Below are 27,422 nucleotides of genomic sequence, written 5' to 3' on the forward strand. Positions count from 1 at the left end.
CATATCAAGTGGGTTTTTTTTCTTCTTCTCCCCAGGTCTCGTTCCTACAGTCGTTCTCCTTTCAGCCGTTCCCCCTACTCCCGATCCCGTTCTCCTCGCTCCCGCTCCAGGTCTTACTCGTACACCCCCAGCCGCTCCCGCTCACGATCCAGGTCTTACGGACGCTCCCCCTTCTCCAGACGCAACGGAGGCCGGGGGGGACGCAGCCGCTCCTACGGCCGCTCGCCGCGGTCCCGCTCGCGCTCCCGTTCCTACGGCTACCGTCGCTCCGGCTCTCCTCGCTCCCCTCCGCCTTACCGAGGTGGTGGTGGTGGTGGTGGGGGCTGGGAAGGAGGAGACGGAGCTGAAGGAGGAGGGGGTTATCGGCCCAGGTCTCGCTCCCCGGGGGGCTACAGGAGGAGCAGGAGTCCAGGAGGAGTTAGAGGTCACCATAAGCCCCCCCCTCGAGAGCCGCCTCCTTACGAGCATAAAGGTGGACCTGACCTGTCTCCCGGGGGCAGGGAGCGCTGGGAGAGAGATAGCTACAGACAGTGGGAGAAAGAGTACAGGGACTGGTACAACAAGTACTACAAAGACTACAGTACCCAGCATGCCTCGGTGCACCACCGCGGTGGCCGGGGCAGCAGAGAGAGGGACCGCCTCTCCCCTCCACCCAGAGACTACTCCCCCCAGGGGCGGGTGAGGAGGGGTGAGAGAGGGGGACCTCCCGGACCCCACAGAACTCACCACGCCTTGTCCGCTCTGCCCTCTGCCTCTGTCAGGGGGAATGGAAGTAAGGAGCGCACACAGGGGGACGCTAGTAAAGAGCGCACGCAGGGGGGAACCAAAACGTCAGAGGGCGGAACTAAAACTCTGAAAGGGAAGAAACTGAAGAAGAAGAAGAACGGGGAGGAGCTGGATTCAGCCAACCAATCACTGGACAGGGGTGATGCCACACCCGTCAGGGACGAGCCAATGGATGAACTCCACACCCTGACCCCTAGCAAAGCCCCACCCACCTCCACCAAGGTCTCTACCAATAAGGCAGCGCTGCTGTCTGGTAAAACTCCTCCCGCCTCGTCCAGCCAGTCAGAGAAGAGCAGGAAGGAGAAGGGAGGCAAGGTGAAAGGAGAGAAGGTTAAGAGAAAGACAGGAGGAGAGGCGGCGGTCGCAGCCTCTAAGAACAAAGAGTCTTCAGCCGCTAAATCAACCAAAGCATCCAAGGTCAAACCAGACGAGCCAATCAAGAGAGAGAAGGGGCGTAGCACCCCTACTGTTAGAGGAAGTTTGGCTAAACTACCCCTGCCCCGCCCCCTCCCCCCTCACCCCCACGACCTCCCTAAACACCTGGGTGACCCCCGCGGGGGAAGGAGAGACCCCATTCACGGTGTCGGGGTACGCCTCCCTGGTCGCCCCCTCCAGCCTGCACCTCCCTCCCCAGCAGAGAAGAGGAGGAGAGTGGAGGAGAGGGAAAGGGGGAGGGGGATGGACAGAGGGATGGGGGGCCCCCCGGCTAAGCTCCGCCGTGCCGAGGGTCCGTACCCCCAGAGAGGACTTCCAGCCAAGCCTCACCTCCTCCTGAACCTGGCATGCAGAGAGACGGGTAGAGGAGAGGGTCTGCTCCCCATCCCTGGAACCTCGCAGACAGGGAGACTAGACCGTTTCCATCCCATCTCCATCTCCATCCCCGGGCCTGGTTCCTCCATGGACCTGGGGAGAGAGGGGAGAGGCGACGGGCTGCTGCCCACCCCAGGGAGCTCTGAGGCGGGCAGAAGAGAGAGTGACAGGGGGTCTATCTGGCCTCTCATGGGTCTGCAGGTCAAACCCTTCCCCCAGAGGAGAATCAAACTGAACAGAGACCTGGGGAGGAACAGCAGTATGTCCCGCCCAGAGGAGAGACCAGCTCCAGCTACTAATATCACCACTACTGCTATCACCACTACTGGAGAGAGACCGGCTGCTCCCGAGAGAGGAGGAGCAGAGAGGGATGGAGGGATGGAGAGGGTGGCGGTGATGGTGGAGCGGAGGTCATCTGGGGAGAGGTCAGAGGTCAGGTCTGTTAGGTCAGAGAGGCCGTCGTCAGGGGAACGTTTGCCGGAGAGAGGAGGAGGAGTAGGAGGAAGGTCAGTCTCTCTAGACCGCATGACCATCGCGGAACGCTCGGCCATCGCTAAGAAACCTGACGTCACCAGGGAGAGAACAGAGAGCGAGTACACTCCGCCCACTGAGAGAGAGAGACCAGCTGAGAGCTCCAAGGAGAGAGAGAGACCAGCGTCAGCCAAGACAGACAGGTCATCGTCCAGGGAGAGGTCAGCCACCAGGGAACAGAAAGGAGAGCGAGGAGGAGAGAAGACCTCGTCCTCCGTAGACAGACCTGCCTCTACAGGAGAGCGAGCGGCAGGGACCCAGAGAGAGACTGTAGCTGAAGACAGAGCAGCAGCAGCGGTGAAGGAGAGTTCTGGTTCTGGGAAGACCAGAAAGATCAGCAGAAAGAGTTCTGAGCCCACGGTCCACCAGTCATCAGACCACTCTGTCACTTCAACTGGGTGAGTTGCCCTTTCAACCTCTGACCTTCCAACGGTTCTTTACTGACCCGTGTTGTTAATCAACAATCATTGTGGTTTCAGACCACAGTCAGTGTTCTAGAGTTTTCTCCTTTAGTTATTAACACTATCAACGTTCTAGAGTTTTCTCCTTTAGTTATTAACACTATCAACGTTCTAGAGTTTTCTCCTTTAGTTATTAACACTATCAAAGTTCTATAGTTTTCTCCTTTAGTTATTAACACTATCAAAGTTCTAGAGTTTTCTCCTTTAGTTATTAACACTATCAAAGTTCTAGAGCAGGGGTGTCAAAGTCAAATGGACGGAGGGCCAAATAAAAAATTTAGCTACAAGCCGAGGGCCGGACTGTTCGAATGTTCATTGAAAAAATTTTAAATGACGCATATAGTCTAGTGAACCTAATTGAACCTACTGAAAACCTAACAAATATATTCCAATATGATCAGATAAATAAAGCAATATTTTCTTATGGCTCTGTCAGTAATCTTTAATTTTCAACAGACACAAAAGACAAATTTCCTTTATATAAAAATCCCCATAACATGAACATTAAATGAAAGAAACCGGTATTCAAGGCACCATCAGTAGCCTATATTTTCTATTTTAGCAAAAGTGGGCTAAATTTACTTCAAAGAAAAAAACAATAATAGCAATTTTCTATCATCCACTCAACTGAAATATTTTTAAAATATAATTGGATTGAAATACAATAAAATAAAGTGCAAAAATCTATTAATCAAAAACAACACTTTGTTTAAGGAGAAGTAACATGCAGTGAAAACAAATATTAAACTTTAACTTTTAAACTTGAACTGAGTAAAAACTCTAAATATGTGATTGCACAGTAATGTTCACTTGTTTGAGGTTGAGGGTGATACTTGGTGGTGTCCCATCTTTTCCACAAGTTCATCAATGTTCGGGGTAAGGCTCTGAGCTGAGGAAATCCTCAGAATTGAGTGGAGGTGTTCAGCAGTAAGTCGACTTCTGTGTGATGTTTTGTTCAGGTTCATCAAAGAAAACAGTTGTTCACACAGGTATGTGCTGCCAAACATAGACAACGTTTGAGCAGCCTGGATGCGCAGCTGGGGCATTGTGTCGGGGAGGAAACGGGCGAACTCCGCAGCACCCACTGCCGCATATTTTGCCCTCAGTGCATCATTGCATTGGAGGTCAATCAACTCCATTTGGAGGTTTGGTGGTGAGCTTTCCACGTCAACAGCAAATGGGTTACCGAGCAGTTCCAACCTGCTTTTTTGTGCTTCAAAGTCAGCAAATCGGCGTCGAAAGTCAGCGGCAAGCATACCTATTTTATCAGCCAACTGTGCGCTCGGGAACGCACTGGTAGAGAGCTCACCGTTGCATTGTGGGAAATGTAGTATTGGTGCGTGTAAAAGATCTGCGGGCTGCCGGCTTGCTGCGGTCTGCGGGCCGGTTCTAATAATAAATCAAGATCATCCCAGGGGCCGTAAAAAACCTTCTCGCGGGCCGGATGTGGCCCGCGGGCCTTGACTCTGACATATATGTTCTAGAGTGTTCTCCTTTAGTTATTAACACTATCAAAGTTCTAGAGTGTTCTCCTTTAGTTATTAACACTATCAAAGTTCTAGAGTTTCTCCTTTAGGTAACACTATCAGCGTTCTAGAGTTTTCTCTTTTAATTAACACTATCAACATTCTAGAGTTTTCTCCTTTAGTTAACACTATCAGCGTTCTAGAGTTTTCTCCTTTAGGTAACACTATCAACCTTCTAGAGTTTTCTCTTTTAATTAACACTATCAACCTTCTAGAGTTTTCTCCTTTAGTTAACACTATCAACGTTTCCCTCTACTGTGAGAATTGTGATCGAATATTCTGCACAGACCGGTGCAACATAACCAATCAGAGCTGCAGTAGGCCTATATGCAAATAGCCATTGCCATATATGGATCTGTGCCATTCACTGAACAAATAGCCACAGTAGCCTACTTGGCCACTGTTAAAACTGGAACTTAAAGCGGGTAGAGCCTTCACAGTAAACGGGTAGGGCCATCGCAGTAAACGGGTAGGGCCATCGCAGTAAACGGGTAGGGCCTTCGCAGTAAACGGGTAGGGCCTTCGCAGTAAACGGGTTGGGCCTTCGCAGTAAAAGGGTAGGGCCTTCGCAGTAAACGGGTAGGGCCTTCGCAGTAAACGGGTAGGGACATCGTAGTAAACGGGTAGGGCCATCGCAGTAAACGGGTAGGGCCATCGCAGTAAACGGGTAGGGCCTTCGCAGTAAACGGGTAGGGCCTTCGCAGTAAACGGGTAGGGCCTTCGCAGTAAACGGGTAGGGCCTTCGCAGTAAAAGGGTAGGGCCTTCGCAGTAAAAGGGTAGGGCCTTCGCAGTAAACGGGTAGGGCCATCGCAGTAAACGGGTAGGGCCATCGCAGTAAACGGGTAGGGCCTTCGCAGTAAAAGGGTAGGGCCTTCGCAGTAAACGGGTAGGGCCTTCACAGTAAACGGGTAGGGCCATCGCAGTAAACGGGTAGGGCCATCGCAGTAAACGGGTAGGGCCTTCGCAGTAAACGGGTAGGGCCTTCGCAGTAAACGGGTAGGGCCTTCGCAGTAAACGGGTAGGGCCATCGCAGTAAACGGGTAGGGCCATCACAGTGAACGGGTACGGCCATCACGGTAAACGGGTAGGGCCATCACGGTAAACGGGTAGGGCCATCACGGTAAACGGGTAGGGCCATCGCGGTAAACGGGTAGGGCCATCGCGGTAAACGGGTAGGGCCATCGCGGTAAACGGGTAGGGCCATCACGGTAAACGGGTAGGGCCATCACGGTAAACGGGTAGGGCCTTCGCAGTAAACGGGCACCGGAAGTTGCACAAGTGTTTTCATAACATTCAAGTTTGCGCTCAGCTGACCTGAAATTTGCTCAGTGACGAAACAAATGAAAGGGAACATTGGTTATAATGCTTCCTAGATGATGTCGCTAACCCCTGATCCAAGATCTGTGTATATAACATGGTTATAATGGTTCCTAGTTGATGTTCTCTCTAACCCCTGATCTTGGATCTGTGTGTTCCAGCAGCAGCAGGGCTGTAGAGGAGAGGTCTGAGCCGGGCCCGAGTGCTGTGTCTAAACCCCGGGACCTCCAGACCCAGAGGAGACCCAGTCCCGTCCAGTTCCCCAGCCCAGGCAAGGAGAGGGACCGTGGGACCGGAGGAGTCCTCATCCAGCCTCCGCCTCGGTCCAAGTGGGAGAGAGAGGAGGAGGAGGAGGAAGAGGAGCAGCACTCAGCGTCCAGGGAGAACGGGGCGTTGGCGGTTTCCTCCTCCGTGCCCAGAGACGCTCTGAGGAGAGAAGCCTCACCAGCACCACCTAGTGGCCAAGGCAGGGAGGTGCAGGGTGGTGTCTCTAAAACAGCCAACACAGAGGGGAAGAGAGGGAGGGAGGAGGGGACTAGGAGGAGGGAGGAAGGCAGAGGGCTTAAAAAGGGGCAGGTGAACTTTAGAAAACCAGCTAAGACCGAATCCAGAGGGGTGAAGGAGGAAGGAAGAGGAGGGGTAGGGAGGGAGGAGAGTCGAGGGGCGGGGCTAGAGCCAAGGCGACAGCGTCTGTGTTCTGACCTGGGTAGAGAGACGGACGAGGCAGCCTTCGTCCCCGACTACAGCGAAGGGGAGGAGTCAGACGGGGAGAGAGGCAGTGGCCTGAGCCATAGCCCCTCTCACAACACCCAGAGCCCCGCCTCCCAGAGCCCCGGCGGCTCCCCTAGCAACCACAGCGGCTCCACGGCGACGGACAAGAAGAAGAAGAAGAAACACAAGAAACATAAAAAACACAAGAAGCACAAGAAGCATTCTGCCGACGCTGAGCCTCCCGCCGAAGGAAGGAAGGAACACAAACACAAGAACAAGAAGAAGAAGCACAGGAAGAATAAAGAGGAGGAGGAGGAGGGAGGAGGAGGAGGGGAGGCAGAGGAGAAGACTGGGCAGGAGTCAGCCACCATCTGAGACCCTGCTAGCTCATGCTAGCTCCGTTAGCATCTAGCTAATGGTTACAACCTGACTTTTCTAGTTCATGCTAGCTCTTTTAGCATCTAGCTAAAGACTACAACTGAGACTGCTAGCTCATGCTAGCTCCGTTAGCATCTAGCTAATGGTTACAACCTGAGTTTGCTAGCTCATGCTAGCTCCGTTAGCATTTAGCTAAAGGTTATAACTGGACTAAACCTTCTTGGGGGGGATACTTTGTCAAATTCTTTTAAATACTTAAGCTGAGCTGGATATAGTTTGTTTATGTATAATGGAACCACTGGAATAGGTGGAGCTCACCTCAGATATTTGTAAGTGTTTTCTGTTAATGTGATGCAGGTTCTTTCTGTCTCTCTGATGCAGGTTCTCTCTGTGTCTCTGATGCAGGTTCTCTCTGTCTCTCTGATGCAGGTTCTCTCTGTGTCTCTGATGCAGGTTCTCTCTGTCTCTCTGATGCAGGTTCTCTGTGAATGTGTTTTTGTACAGAGATGATGCAGCAGTATATTCTATTACCCTGATCTATGGCTATAAGGTGTCAAACTCTGAAGTGTCCCAAATTAAACCCTGTTCACTATATAGTACACTGTTTGACCAGAGTCTTATGGGCCCTAGTCATTAGAGCCCTAGTCAAACGTAGTTCACTATAAAGGGAATAGGGGTTAATTTGGGACACTTCCCTGATGTATAGTAGGTTCTCATCATGTTCATATGAACTGATGTGATGTCAGGCTAACTGAATGGTGACTAGTGGAAGTTACTATTCTTAAACTTTTTTTTAAATTAAAATGTTTTTTCCCCGTTTAAACTTTCTGACTGTTTTTTCATTTATAGTTTGGTGAATAAAGCATGTCTAATGTTTATTATCAAAATCCCACAGTTCTTGTGTTTTTTTTTACTTTGACACATTTTTCAGATGTTAAATGGTTTATTTTCTAAACTCATAACACTTGTAAAACCCGCTTTCCTACGTTCAGAACCTTTTGATTGGGTAATCAATGGAGTTGAACACTTCTCACATTAACCCTAACCCCAGGGTAATCAATGGAGTTGAACACTTCTCTCATTAACCCTAACCCTAGGGAAATCAATGGAGTTGAACACTTCTCTCATTAACCCTAACCCTAGGGAAATCAATGGAGTTGAACACTTCTCTCATTAACCCTAGGGAAATCAATGGAGTTGAACACTTCTCTCATTAACCCTAGGGAAATCAGTGGAGTTGAACACTTCTCTCATTAACCCTAACCCTAGGGAAATCAATGGAGTTGAACACTTCTCTCATTAACCCTAGGGAAATCAATGGAGTTGAACACTTCTCTCATTAACCCCAGGGAAATCAATGGAGTTGAACACTTCTCTCATTAACCCTAACCCTAGGGAAATCAATGGAGTTGAACACTTCTCTCATTAACCCTAGGGAAATCAGTGGAGTTGAACACTTCTCTCATTAACCCTAACCCTAGGGAAATCAATGGAGTTGAACACTTCTCTCATTAACCCTAGGGAAATCAGTGGAGTTGAACACTTCTCTCATTAACCCTAGGGAAATCAATGGAGTTGAACACTTCTCTCATTAACCCTAGGGAAATCAATGGAGTTGAACACTTCTCTCATTAACTCTAGGGAAATCAATGGAGTTGAACACTTCTCTCATTAACCCTAACCCTAGGGAAATCAATGGAGTTGAACACTTCTCTCATTAACCCTAGGGAAATCAGTGGAGTTGAACACTTCTCTCATTAACCCTAAACCTAGGGAAATCAGTGGAGTTGAACACTTCTCTCATTAACCCTAGGGAAATCAGTGGAGTTGAACACTTCTCTCATTAACCCTAAACCTAGGGAAATCAGTGGAGTTGAACACTTCTCTCATTAACCCTAGGCAAATCAATGGAGTTGAACACTTCTCTCATTAACCCTAACCCTAGGGAAATCAGTGGAGTTGAACACTTCTCTCATTAACCCTAACCCTAGGGAAATCAATGGAGTTGAACACTTCTCTCATTAACCCTAGGGAAATCAATGGAGTTGAACACTTCTCTCATTAACCCTAGGGAAATCAATGGAGTTGAACACTTCTCTCATTAACCCTAACCCTAGGGAAATCATTGGAGTTGAACACTTCTCTCATTAACCCTAACCCCAGGGAAATCAGTGGAGTTGAACACTCCTCTCATTAAACCTAGGGAAATCAATGGAGTTGAACACTTCTCTCATTAACCCTAACCCTAGGGAAATCAGTGGAGTTGAACACTTCTCTCATTAACTCTAGGGAAATCAATGGAGTTGAACACTTCTCTCATTAACCCTAGGGAAATCAATGGAGTTGAACACTTCTCTCATTAACCCTAGGGAAATCAGTGGAGTTGAACACTTCTCTCATTAACCCTAACCCTAGGGAAATCAGTGGAGTTGAACACTTCTCTCATTAACCCTAGGGAAATCAATGGAGTTGAACACTTCTCTCATTAACCCTAACCCTAGGGAAATCAGTGGAGTTGAACACTTCTCTCATTAACCCTAGGGAAATCAATGGAGTTGAACACTCCTCTCATTAACCCTAACCCCAGGGAAATCAATGGAGTTGAACACTTCTCTCATTAACCCTAACCCTAGGGAAATCAATGGAGTTGAACACTCCTCTCATTAACCCTAACACTAGGGAAATCAATGGAGTTGAACACTTCTCTCATTAACCCTAACCCCAGGGAAATCAATGGAGTTGAACACTTCTCTCATTAACCCTAACCCTAGGGAAATCAATGGAGTTGAACACTTCTCTCATTAACCCTAGGGAAATCAATGGAGTTGAACACTTCTCTCATTAACTCTAGGGAAATCAATGGAGTTGAACACTTCTCTCATTAACCCTAACCCCAGGGAAATCAATGGAGTTGAACACTTCTCTCATTAACCCTAGGGAAATCAGTGGAGTTGAACACTTCTCTCATTAACTCTAGGGAAATCACTGGAGTTGAACACTTCTCTCATTAACCCTAGGGAAATCAGTGGAGTTGAACACTTCTCTCATTAACCCTAGGGAAATCAGTGGAGTTGAACACTTCTCTCATTAACCCTAACCCTAGGGAAATCATTGGAGTTGAACACTTCTCTCATTAACCCTAACCCTAGGGAAATCAATGGAGTTGAACACTTCTCTCATTAACCCTAGGGAAATCAATGGAGTTGAACACTTCTCTCATTAACTCTAGGGAAATCAGTGGAGTTGAACACTTCTCTCATTAATGCAAAATCAAAGTTTTGTGAAACATCTTAAGCACAATTTAGCTTAGTCATCTGTCCATAATGATTAACTCACTGGTTAGTCACCAATCCGTATTGATAAACTCACTGGTTAGTCACCAATCCGTATTGATAAACTCACTGGTTAGTCACCAATCCGTAATGATAAACTCACTGGTTAGTCACCAATCCGTAATGATAAACTCACTGGTTAGTCACCAATCCGTAATGATAAACTCACTGGTTAGTCACCAATCCGTATTGATAAACTCACTGGTTAGTCACCAATCCATAATGATAAACTCACTGGTTAGTCACCAATCTGTAATGATAAACTCACTGGTTAGTCACCAATCCATAATGATAAACTCACTGGTTAGTCACCAATCCATAATGATAAACTCACTGGTTAGTCACCTGTCCATAATGATAAACTCACTGCTTAGTCACCAATCCGTAATGATAAACTCACTGGTTAGTCACCAATCCATAATGATAAACTCACTGGTTAGTCACCAATCCGTAATGATAAACTCACTGGTTAGTCACCAATCCATTATGATAAACTCACTGCTTAGTCACCAATCCGTAATGATAAACTCACTGGTTAGTCACCAATCCATTATGATAAACTCACTGCTTAGTCACCAATCCGTAATGATAAACTCACTGGTTAGTCACCAATCCTATGGCGTTCTGCATTAGCATCGAACTGCCCCCGTGATATGCAACTTTTCAGGGAAGCTAGAAACCAATATACACAGGCAGTTAGAAAAGCCAAGGCTAGCTTTTTCAAGCAGAAATTTGCTTCCTGCAACACAAATTCAAAAAAGTTCTGGGACACTGTAAAGTCCATGGAGAATAAGAACACCTCCTCCCAGCTTCCAACTGCACTGAAGATAGGAAACACTGTCACCACCGACAAATCCACTATAATTGAGAATTTCAATAAGCATTTTTCTACGGCTGGCCATGCTTTCCACCTGGCTACCCCTACCCCGGTCAACAGCACTGCCCTCCCCTCTGCTACTCGCCCAAGCCTTCCCCATTTCTCTTTCTCCCAAATACAGTCAGCTGATGTTCTGAAAGAGCTGCAAAATCTGGACCCTTACAAATCAGCCGGGCTAGATAATCTGGACCCTTTCTTTCTAAAACTATCTGCTGAAATTGTTGCCACCCCTATTACTAGCCTTTTCAACCTCTCTTTCGTGTCGTCTGAGATTCCCAAAGATTGGAAAGCAGCTGCGGTTATCCCCCTCTTCAAAGGGGGGGACACTCTTGACCCTAACAGCTACAGACCTATATCTATCCTACCTTGCCTTTCTAAGGTCTTCGAAAGCCAAGTCAACAAACAGATTACCGACCATTTCGAATCCCACCATACCTTCTCCGCTATGCAATCTGGTTTCAGAGCTGGTCATGGGTGCACCTCAGCCACGATCAAGGTCATAAACGATATCTTAACCGCCATCGATAGGAAACAGTACTGTGCAGCCGTATTCATTGACCTGGCCAAGGCTTTTGACTCTGTCAATCACCACATCCTCATCGGCAGACTCGACAGCCTTGGTTTCTCTAATGATTGCCTCGACTGGTTCACCAACTACTTCTCTGATCGAGTTCAGTGTGTCAAATCGGAGGGTCTGTTGTCCGGGCCTCTGGCAGTCTCTATGGGGGTGCCACAGGGTTCAATTCTTGGACCGACTCTCTTCTCTGTATACATCAATGATGTCGCTCTTGCTGCTGGTGATTCTCTGATCCACCTCTACGCAGACGACACTATTTTGTATACTTCTGGCCCTTCTTTTGACACTGTGTTAACAACCCTCCAGGCGAGCTTCAATGCCGTACAGCTCTCCTTCCGTGGCCTCCAATTGCTCTTAAATACAAGTAAAACTAAATGCATGCTCTTCAACCGATCGCTGCCTGCACCTGCCCGCCTGTCCAACATCACTACTCTGGACGGTTCTGACTTAGAATATGTGGACAACTACAAATACCTAGGTGTCTGGTTAGACTGTAAACTATCCTTCCAGACTCACATCAAACATCTCCAATCCAAAGTTAAATCTAGAATTGGCTTCCTATTCCGCAACAAAGCATCCTTCACTCATGCTGCCAAACATACCCTTGTAAAACTGACCATCCTACCAATCCTCGACTTCGGTGATGTCATTTACAAAATAGCCTCCAAAACCCTACTCAATAAATTGGATGCAGTCTATCACAGTGCCATCCGTTTTGTCACCAAAGCCCCATATACTACCCACCACTGCGACCTGTACACTCTCGTTGGCTGGCCCTCGCTTCATACTCGTCGCCAAACCCACTGGCTCCAGGTCATCTACAAGACCCTGCTAGGTAAAGTCCCCCCTTATCTCAGCTCGCTGGTCACCATAGCAGCACCTACATTCTTACTTCCGGCGCCGAAAAGAGATGGCCGCCTCGCTTCGCGTTCCTTGGAAAATATGCAGTTTTTTGTTTTTTTATGTGTTATTTCTTACATCGGTACCCCAGGTAATCTTAGGTTTCATTACATACAGTCGGGAGGAACTACTGAATATACGATTAACGTCAACTCATCATCGTTCCTACCAGGAATATGACTTTCCCGAAACGGATCCAGTGTTTTGCCTTCCACCCAATACAATGGATCTGATCCCAGCCGGCGACCCTGTGCGACGCCGAAAAAGGGGCAAACGAGGCGGTCTCGTGGTCAGGCTTCGGAGACGGGCACATCGCGCTCCACTCCCTAGCATACTACTCGCCAATGTCCAGTCTCTTGACAATAAGGTTGATGAAATCCGAGCACGGGTAGCATTCCAGAGAGACATCAGGGATTGCAACGTGCTCTGCTTCACGGAAACATGGCTAACTCAAGGGACGCTAACGGAGTCGGTGCAGCCAGCTGGTTTCTTCATGCATCGCGCCGACAGAAACAAACATCTTTCCGGTAAGAAGAGGGGCGGGGGGGTATGCCTTATGATTAACGAGAAGTGGTGTGATCATCATAACAACACACAGGAACTCAAGTCATTCTGTTCACCTGATCTAGAACTCCTCACAATCAAATGTCGACCGCATTATCTACCAAGGGAATTCTCTTCAATCATAATCACAGCCGTATATATTCCCCCCCAAGCAGACACATCGATGGCCCTGAACGAACTTTATCTGACTCTTTGTAAACTGGAAACCACACACCCTGAGGCTGCATTCATCGTAGCTGGGGATTTTAACAAGGCTAATCTAAAAACAAAACTCCCTAAATTCTATCAGCATATCGATTGTGCTACCAGGGCTGGAAAAACCCTAGATCATTGTTATACTAATTTCCGCGACGCATATAAGGCCCTCCCCCGCCCCCCTTTCGGAAAAGCTGACCACGACTCCATTTTGTTGATTCCAGCCTACAAACAGAAACTCAAACAACAAGCTCCCGCGCTCAGGTCTGTTCAACGCTGGTCCGACCAATCTGAATCCACGCTTCAAGACTGCTTCGATCACGCGGATTGGAATATGTTCCGCATCGCGTCCAACAACAATATTGACGAATATGCTGATTCGGTGAGCGAGTTCATTAGGAAGTGCATTGACGATGTCGTACCCACAGCAACGATAAAAACATTCCCAAACCAGAAACCGTGGATTGACGGCAGCATTCGCGTGAAACTGAAAGCGCGAACCACTGCTTTTAACCAGGGCAAGGTGACCGGAAGCATGACCGAATACAAACAGTGTAGCTATTCTCTCCGCAAGGCAATCAAACAGGCTAAGTCCCAGTACAGAGACAAAATCGAGTCGCAATTCAACAGCTCAGACACAAGAGGTATGTGGCAGGGTCTACAGTCAATCACGGATTACAAAAAGAAAACCAGCCCCGTCGCGGACCAGGATGTCTTGCTCCCAGACAGGCTAAACAACTTTTTTGCCCGCTTTGAGGACAATACAGTGCCACTGACACGGCCCCCTACCAAAACCTGCGGGCTCTCCTTCACTGCAGCCGAGGTGAGTAAAACATTTAAACGTGTTAACCCTCGCAAGGCTGCAGGCCCAGACGGCATTCCCAGCCGCGTCCCCAGAGCATGCGCAGACCAGCTGGCTGGTGTGTTTACGGACATATTCAATCAATCCTTATCCCAGTCTGCTGTTCCCACATGCTTCAAGAGGGCCACCATTGTTCCTGTTCCCAAGAAAGCTAAGGTAACTGAGCTAAACGACTACCGCCCCGTAGCACTCACTTCCGTCATCATGAAGTGCTTTGAGAGACTAGTCAAGGACCATATCACCTCCACCCTACCGGACACCCTAGACCCACTCCAATTTGCTTACCGACCCAATAGGTCCACAGACGACGCAATCGCAACCACACTGCACACTGCCCTAACCCATCTGGAATACCCATGTGAGAATGCTGTTCATCGATTACAGCTCAGCATTTAACACCATAGTACCCTCCAAACTCGTCATCAAGCTCGAGACCCTGGGTCTCGACCCCGCCCTGTGCAACTGGGTCCTGGACTTCCTGACGGGCCGCCCCCAGGTGGTGAGGGTAGGTAACAACATCTCCACCCCGCTGATCCTCAACACTGGGGCCCCACAAGGGTGCGTTCTGAGCCCTCTCCTGTACTCCCTGTTCACCCACGACTGCGTGGCCATGCACGCCTCCAACTCAATCATCAAGTTTGCGGATGACACTACAGTGGTAGGCTTGATTACCAACAACGACGAGACGGCCTACAGGGAGGAGGTGAGGGCCCTCGGAGTGTGGTGTCAGGAAAATAACCTCACACTCAACGTCAACAAAACAAAGGAGATGATTGTGGACTTCAGGAAACAGCAGAGGGAGCACCCCCCTATCCACATCGACGGGTCAGTAGTGGAGAAGGTGGAAAGTTTTAAGTTCCTCGGTGTTCACATCACGGACAAACTGAATTGGTCCACCCACACAGACAGCGTTGTGAAGAAGGCGCAGCAGCGCCTCTTCAACCTCAGGAGGCTGAAGAAATTTGGCTTGTCACCAAAAGCACTCACAAACTTCTACAGATGCACAATCGAGAGCATCCTGTCGGGCTGTATCACCGCCTGGTACGGCAACTGCTCCGCCCACAACCGTAAGGCTCTCCAGAGGGTAGTGAGGTCTGCAGAACGCATCACCAGGGGCAAACTACCTGCCCTCCAGGACACCTACACCACCCGATGTCACAGGAAGGCCATAAAGATCATCAAGGACAACAACCACCCAAGCCACTGCCTGTTCACCCCGCTATCATCCAGAAGGCGAGGTCAGTACAGGTGCATCAAAGCAGGGACCGAGAGACTGAAAAACAGCTTCTATCTCAAGGCCATCAGACTGTTAAACAGCCACCACTAACATTTAGCGGCCGCTGCCAACATACTGACTCAACTCCAGCCACTTTAAAAATGGGAATTGATGGAAATTATGTAAAAATGTACCACTAGCCACTTTAAACAATGCCACTTAATATAATGTTTACATACCCTACATTACCCATCTCATATGTATATACTGTACTCTATATCATCTACTGCATCTTGCCATCTTTATGTAATACATGTACCACTAGCCACTTTAAACTATGCCACTTTATGTTTACATACCCTACAGTACTCATCTCATATGTATATACCGTACTCTATACCATCTACTGCATCTGCCATGCCGTTCTGTACCACCACTCATTCATATATCTTTATGTACATATTCTTTATCCCTTTACACTTGTGTGTGTGTGTAAGGTAGTAGTTGTGGAATTGTTAGGTTAGATTACTTGTTGGTTATTACTGCATTGTCGGAACTAGAAGCACAAGCATTTCGCTACACTCGCATTAACATCTGCTAACCATGTGTATGTGACTAATAAAATTTGATTTGATTTGATACCTGTAGCACGCGCTCCAGCAGGTATATCTCTCTGGTCACCCCCAAAACCAATTCTTCCTTTGGCCGCCTCTCCTTCCAGTTCTCTGCTGCCAATGACTGGAACGAACTACAAAAATCTCTGAAACTGGAAACACTTGTCTCCCTCACTAGCTTTAAGCACCAGCTGTCAGAGCAGCTCATAGATTACTGCACCTGTACATAGCCCATCTATAATTTAGCCCAAACAACTACCTCTTTACCTACCTACTGTATTTATTTATTTATTTTGCTCCTTTGCACCCCATTATTTCTATCTCTACTTTACACTTTCTTCCACTGCAAACCAACCATTCCAGTGTTTTTTTTTATTTTTTTATTAACTTGCTATATTGTATTTACTTCGCCACCATGGCCTTTTTTTATATTTTTATTTATATATATATTTTATATATATGTGGTTTGCCTTCACCTCCCTTATCTCACCTCACTTGCTCACATTGTATATAGACTTATTTTTCACTGTATTATTGACTGTATGTTTGTTTTACTCCATGTGTAACTATATGTTGTTGTATGTGTCGAACTGCTTTGCTTTATCTTGGCCAGGTCGCAATTGTAAATGAGAACGTGTTCTCAATTTGCCTACCTGGTTAAATAAAGGTGAAATAAAAAAATAAAAAAATAAAAAATCCATAATGATAAACTCACTGGTTAGTCACCAATCCGTAATGATAAACTCACTGGTTAGTCACCAATCCGTAATGATAAACTCACTGGTTAGTCACCAATCCGTAATGATAAACTCACTGGTTAGTCACCAATCCGTAATGATTAACTCACTGGTTAGTCACCAATCCATAATGATAAACTCACTGGTTAGTCACCAATCCATAATGATAAACTCACTGGTTAGTCACCTGTCCATAATGATAAACTCACTGCTTAGTCACCAATCCGTAATGATAAACTCACTGGTTAGTCACCAATCCGTAATGATTAACTCACTGGTTAGTCACCAATCTGTAATGATAAACTCACTGGTTAGTCACCAATCCATAATGATAAACTCACTGGTTAGTCACCTGTCCATAATGATTAACTCACTGCTTAGTCACCAATCCGTAATGATAAACTCACTGGTTAGTCACCTGTCCATAATGATAAACTCACTGGTTAGTCACCAATCCATAATGATAAACTCACTGGTTAGTCACCTGTCCATAATGATAAACTCACTGGTTAGTCACCAATCCGTTATGATAAACTCACTGGTTAGTCTGACATTTAGTGCTCAGTCAGTTAACGAGAGGAGAAATAATGACTCTTAAATAAAACATCTAAACTAACTGAAGGTGAATATCAACATATCAGGCTAGTTGAGGTGTAGATTACAACATATCAGGCTAGTTGAGGTGTAGATTACAACATATCAGGCTAGTTGAGGTGTAGATTACAACACATCAGGCTAGTTGAGGTGTAGATTACAACATATCAGGCTAGTTGAGGTGTAGATTACAACACATCAGGCTAGTTGAGGTGTAGATTACAACAGATCAGGCTAGTTGAGGTGTAGATTACAACACATCAGGCTAGTTGAGGTGTAGATTACAACACATCAGGCTAGTTGAGGTGTAGATTACAACACATCAGGCTAGTTGAGGTGTAGATTACAACATATCAGGCTAGTTGAGGTGTAGATTACAACATATCAGGCTAGTTGAGGTGTAGATTACAGCATATCAGGCTAGTTGAGGTGTAGATTACAACACATCAGGCTAGTTGAGGTGTAGATTACAACATATCAGGCTAGTTGAGGTGTAGATTACAACATATCAGGCTAGTTGAGGTGTAGATTACAACATATCAGGCTAGTTGAGGTGTAGATTACAACACATCAGGCTAGTTGAGGTGTAGATTACAACATATCAGGCTAGTTGAGGTGTAGATTACAACACATCAGGCTAGTTGAGGTGTAGATTACAACAGATCAGGCTAGTTGAGGTGTAGATTACAACACATCAGGCTAGTTGAGGTGTAGATTACAACACATCAGGCTAGTTGAGGTGTAGATTACAACACATCAGGCTAGTTGAGGTGTAGATTACAACATATCAGGCTAGTTGAGGTGTAGATTACAACATATCAGGCTAGTTGAGGTGTAGATTACAGCATATCAGGCTAGTTGAGGTGTAGATTACAACACATCAGGCTAGTTGAGGTGTAGATTACAGCATATCAGGCTAGTTGAGGTGTAGATTACAACAGGCTAGTTGAGGTGTAGATTACAACATATCAGGCTAGTTGAGGTGTAGATTACAACATATCAGGCTAGTTGAGGTGTAGATTACAACATATCAGGCTAGTTGAGGTGTAGATTACAACATATCAGGCTAGTTGAGGTGTAGATTACAACACATCAGGCTAGTTGAGGTGTAGATTACAACAGGCTAGTTGAGGTGTAGATTACAACAGGCTAGTTGAGGTGTAGATTACAACATATCAGGCTAGTTGAGGTGTAGATTACAACATATCAGGCTAGTTGAGGTGTAGATTACAACATATCAGGCTAGTTGAGGTGTAGATTACAACATATCAGGCTAGTTGAGGTGTAGATTACAACATATCAGGCTAGTTGAGGTGTAGATTACAACATATCAGGCTAGTTGAGGTGTAGATTACAACAGATCAGGCTAGTTGAGGTGTAGATTACAACACATCAGGCTAGTTGAGGTGTAGATTACAACACATCAGGCTAGTTGAGGTGTAGATTACAACACATCAGGCTAGTTGAGGTGTAGATTACAACATATCAGGCTAGTTGAGGTGTAGATTACAACATATCAGGCTAGTTGAGGTGTAGATTACAGCATATCAGGCTAGTTGAGGTGTAGATTACAACACATCAGGCTAGTTGAGGTGTAGATTACAGCATATCAGGCTAGTTGAGGTGTAGATTACAACAGGCTAGTTGAGGTGTAGATTACAACATATCAGGCTAGTTGAGGTGTAGATTACAACAGGCTAGTTGAGGTGTAGATTACAACATATCAGGCTAGTTGAGGTGTAGATTACAACATATCAGGCTAGTTGAGGTGTAGATTACATCATATCAGGCTAGTTGAGGTGTAGATTACAACAGGCTAGTTGAGGTGTAGATTACAACAGGCTAGTTGAGGTGTAGATTACAACAGGCTAGTTGAGGTGTAGATTACAACATATCAGGCTAGTTGAGGTGTAGATTACAACATATCAGGCTAGTTGAGGTGTAGATTACAACATATCAGGCTAGTTGAGGTGTAGATTACAACATATCAGGCTAGTTGAGGTGTAGATTACAACATATCAGGCTAGTTGAGGTGTAGATTACAACATATCAGGCTAGTTGAGGTGTAGATTACAACATATCAGGCTAGTTGAGGTGTAGATTACAACATATCAGGCTAGTTGAGGTGTAGATTACAACATATCAGGCTAGTTGAGGTGTATATTACAACATATCAGGCTAGTTGAGGTGTAGATTACAACATATCAGGCTAGTTGAGGTGTAGATTACAACATATCAGGCTAGTTGAGGTGTAGATTACAACATATCAGGCTAGTCGAGGTGTAGATTACAACATATCAGGCTAGTTGAGGTGTAGATTACAACATATCAGGCTAGTTGAGGTGTAGATTACAACATATCAGGCTAATCGAGGTGTAGATTACAACAGGCTAGTTGAGGTGTAGATTACAACATATCAGGCTAGTCGAGGTGTAGATTACAACATATCAGGCTAGTTGAGGTGTAGATTACAACATATCAGGCTAGTTGAGGTGTAGATTACAACATATCAGGCTAATCGAGGTGTAGATTACAACATATCAGGCTAGTTGAGGTGTAGATTACAACAGGCTAGTTGAGGTGTAGATTACAACAGGCTAGTTGAGGTGTAGATTACAACAGGCTAGTTGAGGTGTAGATTACAACATATCAGGCTAGTCGAGGTGTATATTACAACATATCAGGCTAGTTGAGGTGTAGATTACAACATATCAGGCTAGTTGAGGTGTAGATTACAACATATCAGACTAGTCGAGGTGTAGATTACAACACATCAGGCTAGTTGAGGTGTAGATTACAACATATCAGGCTAGTTGAGGTGTAGATTACAACATATCAGGATAGTCGAGGTGTAGATTACAACATATCAGGCTAGTCGAGGTGTATATTACAACATATCAGGCTAGTTGAGGTGTAGATTACAACATATCAGGCTAGTTGAGGTGTATATTACAACATATCAGGCTAGTTGAGGTGTAGATTACAACATATCAGGCTAGTTGAGGTGTATATTACAACATATCAGGCTAGTTGAGGTGTAGATTACAACATATCAGGCTAGTTGAGGTGTAGATTACAACATATCAGGCTAGTTGAGGTGTAGATTACAACATATCAGGCTAGTTGAGGTGTAGATTACAACATATCAGGCTAGTTGAGGTGTATATTACAACATATCAGGCTAGTTGAGGTGTAGATTACAACATATCAGGCTAGTTGAGGTGTAGATTACAACATATCAGGCTAGTTGAGGTGTAGATTACAACATATCAGGCTAGTCGAGGTGTAGATTACAACATATCAGGCTAGTTGAGGTGTAGATTACAACATATCAGGCTAGTCGAGGTGTAGATTACAACATATCAGGCTAGTTGAGGTGTAGATTACAACATATCAGGCTAGTTGAGGTGTAGATTACAACATATCAGGCTAATCGAGGTGTAGATTACAACAGGCTAGTTGAGGTGTAGATTACAACATATCAGGCTAGTCGAGGTGTAGATTACAACATATCAGGCTAGTTGAGGTGTAGATTACAACATATCAGGCTAATTGAGGTGTAGATTACAACATATCAGGCTAATTGAGGTGTAAATTACAGCATATCAGGCTAGTTGAGGTGTAGATTACAACAGGCTAGTTGAGGTGTAGATTACAACATATCAGGCTAGTTGAGGTGTAGATTACAACAGGCTAGTTGAGGTGTAGATTACAACATATCAGGCTAGTCGAGGTGTATATTACAACATATCAGGCTAGTTGAGGTGTAGATTACAACATATCAGGCTAGTTGAGGTGTAGATTACAACATATCAGACTAGTCGAGGTGTAGATTACAACACATCAGGCTAGTTGAGGTGTAGATTACAACATATCAGGCTAGTTGAGGTGTAGATTACAACATATCAGGATAGTCGAGGTGTAGATTACAACATATCAGGCTAGTCGAGGTGTATATTACAACATATCAGGCTAGTTGAGGTGTAGATTACAACATATCAGGCTAGTTGAGGTGTAGATTACAACATATCAGGCTAGTTGAGGTGTAGATTACAACACATCAGGCTAGTTGAGGTGTAGATTACAACATATCAGGCTAGTTGAGGTGTAGATTACAACACATCAGGCTAGTTGAGGTGTAGATTACAACAGATCAGGCTAGTTGAGGTGTAGATTACAACACATCAGGCTAGTTGAGGTGTAGATTACAACACATCAGGCTAGTTGAGGTGTAGATTACAACACATCAGGCTAGTTGAGGTGTAGATTACAACATATCAGGCTAGTTGAGGTGTAGATTACAACATATCAGGCTAGTTGAGGTGTAGATTACAGCATATCAGGCTAGTTGAGGTGTAGATTACAACACATCAGGCTAGTTGAGGTGTATATTACAACATATCAGGCTAGTTGAGGTGTAGATTACAACATATCAGGCTAGTTGAGGTGTAGATTACAACATATCAGGCTAGTTGAGGTGTAGATTACAACACATCAGGCTAGTTGAGGTGTAGATTACAACACATCAGGCTAGTTGAGGTGTAGATTACAACACATCAGGCTAGTTGAGGTGTAGATTACAACAGATCAGGCTAGTTGAGGTGTAGATTACAACACATCAGGCTAGTTGAGGTGTAGATTACAACACATCAGGCTAGTTGAGGTGTAGATTACAACACATCAGGCTAGTTGAGGTGTAGATTACAACATATCAGGCTAGTTGAGGTGTAGATTACAACATATCAGGCTAGTTGAGGTGTAGATTACAGCATATCAGGCTAGTTGAGGTGTAGATTACAACACATCAGGCTAGTTGAGGTGTAGATTACAGCATATCAGGCTAGTTGAGGTGTAGATTACAACAGGCTAGTTGAGGTGTAGATTACAACATATCAGGCTAGTTGAGGTGTAGATTACAACATATCAGGCTAGTTGAGGTGTAGATTACAACATATCAGGCTAGTTGAGGTGTAGATTACAACATATCAGGCTAGTTGAGGTGTAGATTACAACACATCAGGCTAGTTGAGGTGTAGATTACAACAGGCTAGTTGAGGTGTAGATTACAACATATCAGGCTAGTTGAGGTGTAGATTACAACATATCAGGCTAGTTGAGGTGTAGATTACAACATATCAGGCTAGTTGAGGTGTAGATTACAACATATCAGGCTAGTTGAGGTGTAGATTACAACATATCAGGCTAGTTGGGGTGTAGATTACAACATATCAGGCTAGTTGAGGTGTAGATTACAACATATCAGGCTAGTTGAGGTGTAGATTACAACAGATCAGGCTAGTTGAGGTGTAGATTACAACACATCAGGCTAGTTGAGGTGTAGATTACAACACATCAGGCTAGTTGAGGTGTAGATTACAACACATCAGGCTAGTTGAGGTGTAGATTACAACATATCAGGCTAGTTGAGGTGTAGATTACAACATATCAGGCTAGTTGAGGTGTAGATTACAGCATATCAGGCTAGTTGAGGTGTAGATTACAACACATCAGGCTAGTTGAGGTGTAGATTACAGCATATCAGGCTAGTTGAGGTGTAGATTACAACAGGCTAGTTGAGGTGTAGATTACAACATATCAGGCTAGTTGAGGTGTAGATTACAACAGGCTAGTTGAGGTGTAGATTACAACATATCAGGCTAGTTGAGGTGTAGATTACAACATATCAGGCTAGTTGAGGTGTAGATTACAACAGGCTAGTTGAGGTGTAGATTACAACAGGCTAGTTGAGGTGTAGATTACAACATATCAGGCTAGTTGAGGTGTAGATTACAACATATCAGGCTAGTTGAGGTGTAGATTACAACATATCAGGCTAGTTGAGGTGTAGATTACAACATATCAGGCTAGTTGAGGTGTAGATTACAACATATCAGGCTAGTTGAGGTGTAGATTACAACATATCAGGCTAGTTGAGGTGTAGATTACAACATATCAGGCTAGTTGAGGTGTAGATTACAACATATCAGGCTAGTTGAGGTGTAGATTACAACATATCAGGCTAGTTGAGGTGTAGATTACAACATATCAGGCTAGTTGAGGTGTAGATTACAACATATCAGGCTAGTTGAGGTGTATATTACAACATATCAGGCTAGTTGAGGTGTAGATTACAACATATCAGGCTAGTTGAGGTGTAGATTACAACATATCAGGCTAGTTGAGGTGTAGATTACAACATATCAGGCTAGTCGAGGTGTAGATTACAACATATCAGGCTAGTTGAGGTGTAGATTACAACATATCAGGCTAGTTGAGGTGTAGATTACAACATATCAGGCTAATCGAGGTGTAGATTACAACAGGCTAGTTGAGGTGTAGATTACAACATATCAGGCTAGTCGAGGTGTAGATTACAACATATCAGGCTAGTTGAGGTGTAGATTACAACATATCAGGCTAGTTGAGGTGTAGATTACAACATATCAGGCTAATCGAGGTGTAGATTACAACATATCAGGCTAGTTGAGGTGTAGATTACAACAGGCTAGTTGAGGTGTAGATTACAACATATCAGGCTAGTTGAGGTGTAGATTACAACAGGCTAGTTGAGGTGTAGATTACAACATATCAGGCTAGTCGAGGTGTATATTACAACATATCAGGCTAGTTGAGGTGTAGATTACAACATATCAGGCTAGTTGAGGTGTAGATTACAACATATCAGACTAGTCGAGGTGTAGATTACAACACATCAGGCTAGTTGAGGTGTAGATTACAACATATCAGGCTAGTTGAGGTGTAGATTACAACATATCAGGATAGTCGAGGTGTAGATTACAACATATCAGGCTAGTCGAGGTGTATATTACAACATATCAGGCTAGTTGAGGTGTAGATTACAACATATCAGGCTAGTTGAGGTGTATATTACAACATATCAGGCTAGTTGAGGTGTAGATTACAACATATCAGGCTAGTTGAGGTGTATATTACAACATATCAGGCTAGTTGAGGTGTAGATTACAACATATCAGGCTAGTTGAGGTGTAGATTACAACATATCAGGCTAGTTGAGGTGTAGATTACAACATATCAGGCTAGTTGAGGTGTAGATTACAACATATCAGGCTAGTTGAGGTGTATATTACAACATATCAGGCTAGTTGAGGTGTAGATTACAACATATCAGGCTAGTTGAGGTGTAGATTACAACATATCAGGCTAGTCGAGGTGTAGATTACAACATATCAGGCTAGTCGAGGTGTAGATTACAACATATCAGGCTAGTTGAGGTGTAGATTACAACATATCAGGCTAGTCGAGGTGTAGATTACAACATATCAGGCTAGTTGAGGTGTAGATTACAACATATCAGGCTAGTTGAGGTGTAGATTACAACATATCAGGCTAATCGAGGTGTAGATTACAACAGGCTAGTTGAGGTGTAGATTACAACATATCAGGCTAGTCGAGGTGTAGATTACAACATATCAGGCTAGTTGAGGTGTAGATTACAACATATCAGGCTAGTTGAGGTGTAGATTACAACATATCAGGCTAATCGAGGTGTAGATTACAACATATCAGGCTAGTTGAGGTGTAGATTACAACAGGCTAGTTGAGGTGTAGATTACAACATATCAGGCTAGTTGAGGTGTAGATTACAACAGGCTAGTTGAGGTGTAGATTACAACATATCAGGCTAGTCGAGGTGTATATTACAACATATCAGGCTAGTTGAGGTGTAGATTACAACATATCAGGCTAGTTGAGGTGTAGATTACAACATATCAGACTAGTCGAGGTGTAGATTACAACACATCAGGCTAGTTGAGGTGTAGATTACAACATATCAGGCTAGTTGAGGTGTAGATTACAACATATCAGGATAGTCGAGGTGTAGATTACAACATATCAGGCTAGTCGAGGTGTATATTACAACATATCAGGCTAGTTGAGGTGTAGATTACAACATATCAGGCTAGTTGAGGTGTAGATTACAACATATCAGGCTAATCGAGGTGTAGATTTCAACAAATCAGGCTAGTTGAGGTGTAGATTACAACATATCAGGCTAATTGAGGTGTAGATTACAACATAGCAGGCTAGTTGAAGTGTAGATTACAACAAATCAGGCTAGTCGAGGTGTAGATTACAACATATCAGTCTAATTGAGGTGTAGATTACAACATATCAGGCTATTTGAGGTGTAGATTACAACATATCAGGCTAGTTGAGGTGTAGATTACAACATATCAGGCTAGTCGAGGTGTAGATTACAACATATCAGGCTAGTCGAGGTGTAGATTACAACATATCAGGCTAGTTGAGGTGTAGATTACAACATATCAGGCTAGTTGAGGTGTAGATTACAACATATCAGGCTAGTTGAGGTGTAGATTATAACATATCAGGCTAGTTGAGGTGTAGATTACAACATATCAGGCTAGTTGAGGTGTAGATTACAACATATCAGGCTAGTTGAGGTGTAGATTACAACATATCAGGCTAATTGAGGTGTAGATTACAACAAATTAGGATAGTTGAGGTGTAGATTACAGTATATCAGGCTAGTTGAGGTGTAGATTACAACATAACAGGCTAGTTGAGGTGTAGATTACAACATATCAGGCTAGTTGAGGTGTAGATTACAACATATCAGGCTAGTTGAGGTGTAGATTACAACATATCAGGCTAGTTGAGGTGTAGATTACAACATATCAGGCTAGTTGAGGTGTAGATTACAACATATCAGGCTAGTTGAGGTGTAGATTACAACATATCAGGCTAGTCGAGGTGTAGATTACAACATATCAGGCTAGTTGAGGTGTAGATTACAACATATCAGGCTAGTTGAGGTGTAGATTACAACATATCAGGCTAGTTGAGGTGTAGATTACAACATATCAGGCTAGTTGAGGTGTAGATTACAACATATCAGGCTAGTTGAGGTGTAGATTACAACATATCAGGCTAATTGAGGTGTAGATTACAACAAATTAGGATAGTTGAGGTGTAGATTACAGTATATCAGGCTAGTTGAGGTGTAGATTACAACATAACAGGCTAGTTGAGGTGTAGATTACAACATATCAGGCTAGTTGAGGTGTAGATTACAACATATCAGGCTAGTCGAGGTGTAGATTACAACATATCAGGCTAGTCGAGGTGTAGATTACAACATATCAGGCTAGATGAGGTGTAGATTACAACAGGCTATTTGAGGTGTAGATTACAACATATCAGGCTACTTGAGGTGTAGATTACCACATATCAGGCTAATTGAGGTGTAGATTACAACAAATTAGGATAGTTGAGGTGTAGATTACAGTATATCAGGCTAGTTGAGGTGTAGATTACAACATATCAGGCTAGTTGAGGTGTAGATTACAACATATCAGGCTAGTCGAGGTGTAGATTACAACATATCAGGCTAGTTGAGGTGTAGATTACAACATATCAGGCTAGATGAGGTGTAGATTACAACAGGCTATTTGAGGTGTAGATTACAACATATCAGGCTAGTTGAGGTGTAGATTACAACATATCAGGCTAGTTGAGGTGTAGATTACAACATATCAGGCTAGTTGAGGTGTAGATTACAACATATCAGGCTAGTCGAGGTGTAGATTACAACATATCAGGCTAGTTGAGGTGTAGATTACAACATATCAGGCTAGTCGAGGTGTAGATTACAACAGGCTAGTTGAGGTGTAGATTACAACATATCAGGCTAGTTGAGGTGTAGATTACAACATATCAGACTAGTCGAGGTGTAGATTACAACACATCAGGCTAGTCGAGGTGTAGATTACAACATATCAGGCTAGTTGAGGTGTAGATTACAACATATCAGGCTAGTCGAGGTGTAGATTACAACATATCAGGCTAGTTGAGGTGTAGATTACAACATATCAGGCTAGTTGAGGTGTAGATTACAACATATCAGGCTAATCGAGGTGTAGATTTCAACAAATCAGGCTAGTTGAGGTGTAGATTACAACATATCAGGCTAATTGAGGTGTAGATTACAACATAGCAGGCTAGTTGAAGTGTAGATTACAACAAATCAGGCTAGTCGAGGTGTAGATTACAACATATCAGTCTAATTGAGGTGTAGATTACAACATATCAGGCTATTTGAGGTGTAGATTACAACATATCAGGCTAGTTGAGGTGTAGATTACAACATATCAGGCTAGTTGAGGTGTAGATTACAACATATCAGGCTAGTCGAGGTGTAGATTACAACATATCAGGCTAGTTGAGGTGTAGATTACAACATATCAGGCTAGTTGAGGTGTAGATTACAACATATCAGGCTAGTTGAGGTGTAGATTACAACATATCAGGCTAGTTGAGGTGTAGATTACAACATATCAGGCTAGTCGAGGTGTAGATTACAACATATCAGGCTAGTTGAGGTGTAGATTACAACATATCAGGCTAGTTGAGGTGTAGATTACAACATA

General features: G+C 44.4%; 1 protein-coding gene across 4 annotated transcripts in view; it reads left to right on the forward strand.

Moving 5' to 3' along the window:
• LOC139547721 (E3 ubiquitin-protein ligase RBBP6-like) overlaps positions 1-7,408 on the forward strand; it is a 46,011-nt gene extending 38,603 nt beyond the window's left edge. For 3 of the 4 annotated variants that reach the window (XM_071356738.1, XM_071356763.1, XM_071356753.1), the window contains 2 exons: positions 36-2,525; positions 5,594-7,408. In XM_071356738.1, coding sequence (XP_071212839.1) covers positions 36-2,525; positions 5,594-6,518 — 3,415 coding nt within the window. In that variant the 3' untranslated portion in view covers positions 6,519-7,408. The remainder of the gene's footprint in view (positions 1-35; positions 2,526-5,593) is intronic. The other variant, XM_071356745.1, reaches the window with a different exon arrangement.
• Positions 7,409-27,422: the final 20,014 nt, after the last annotated feature.

Source organism: Salvelinus alpinus, chromosome 2, assembly GCF_045679555.1.
Source record: "Salvelinus alpinus chromosome 2, SLU_Salpinus.1, whole genome shotgun sequence".
In the NCBI taxonomy this organism is placed as follows: Eukaryota; Metazoa; Chordata; class Actinopteri; order Salmoniformes; family Salmonidae; genus Salvelinus; species Salvelinus alpinus.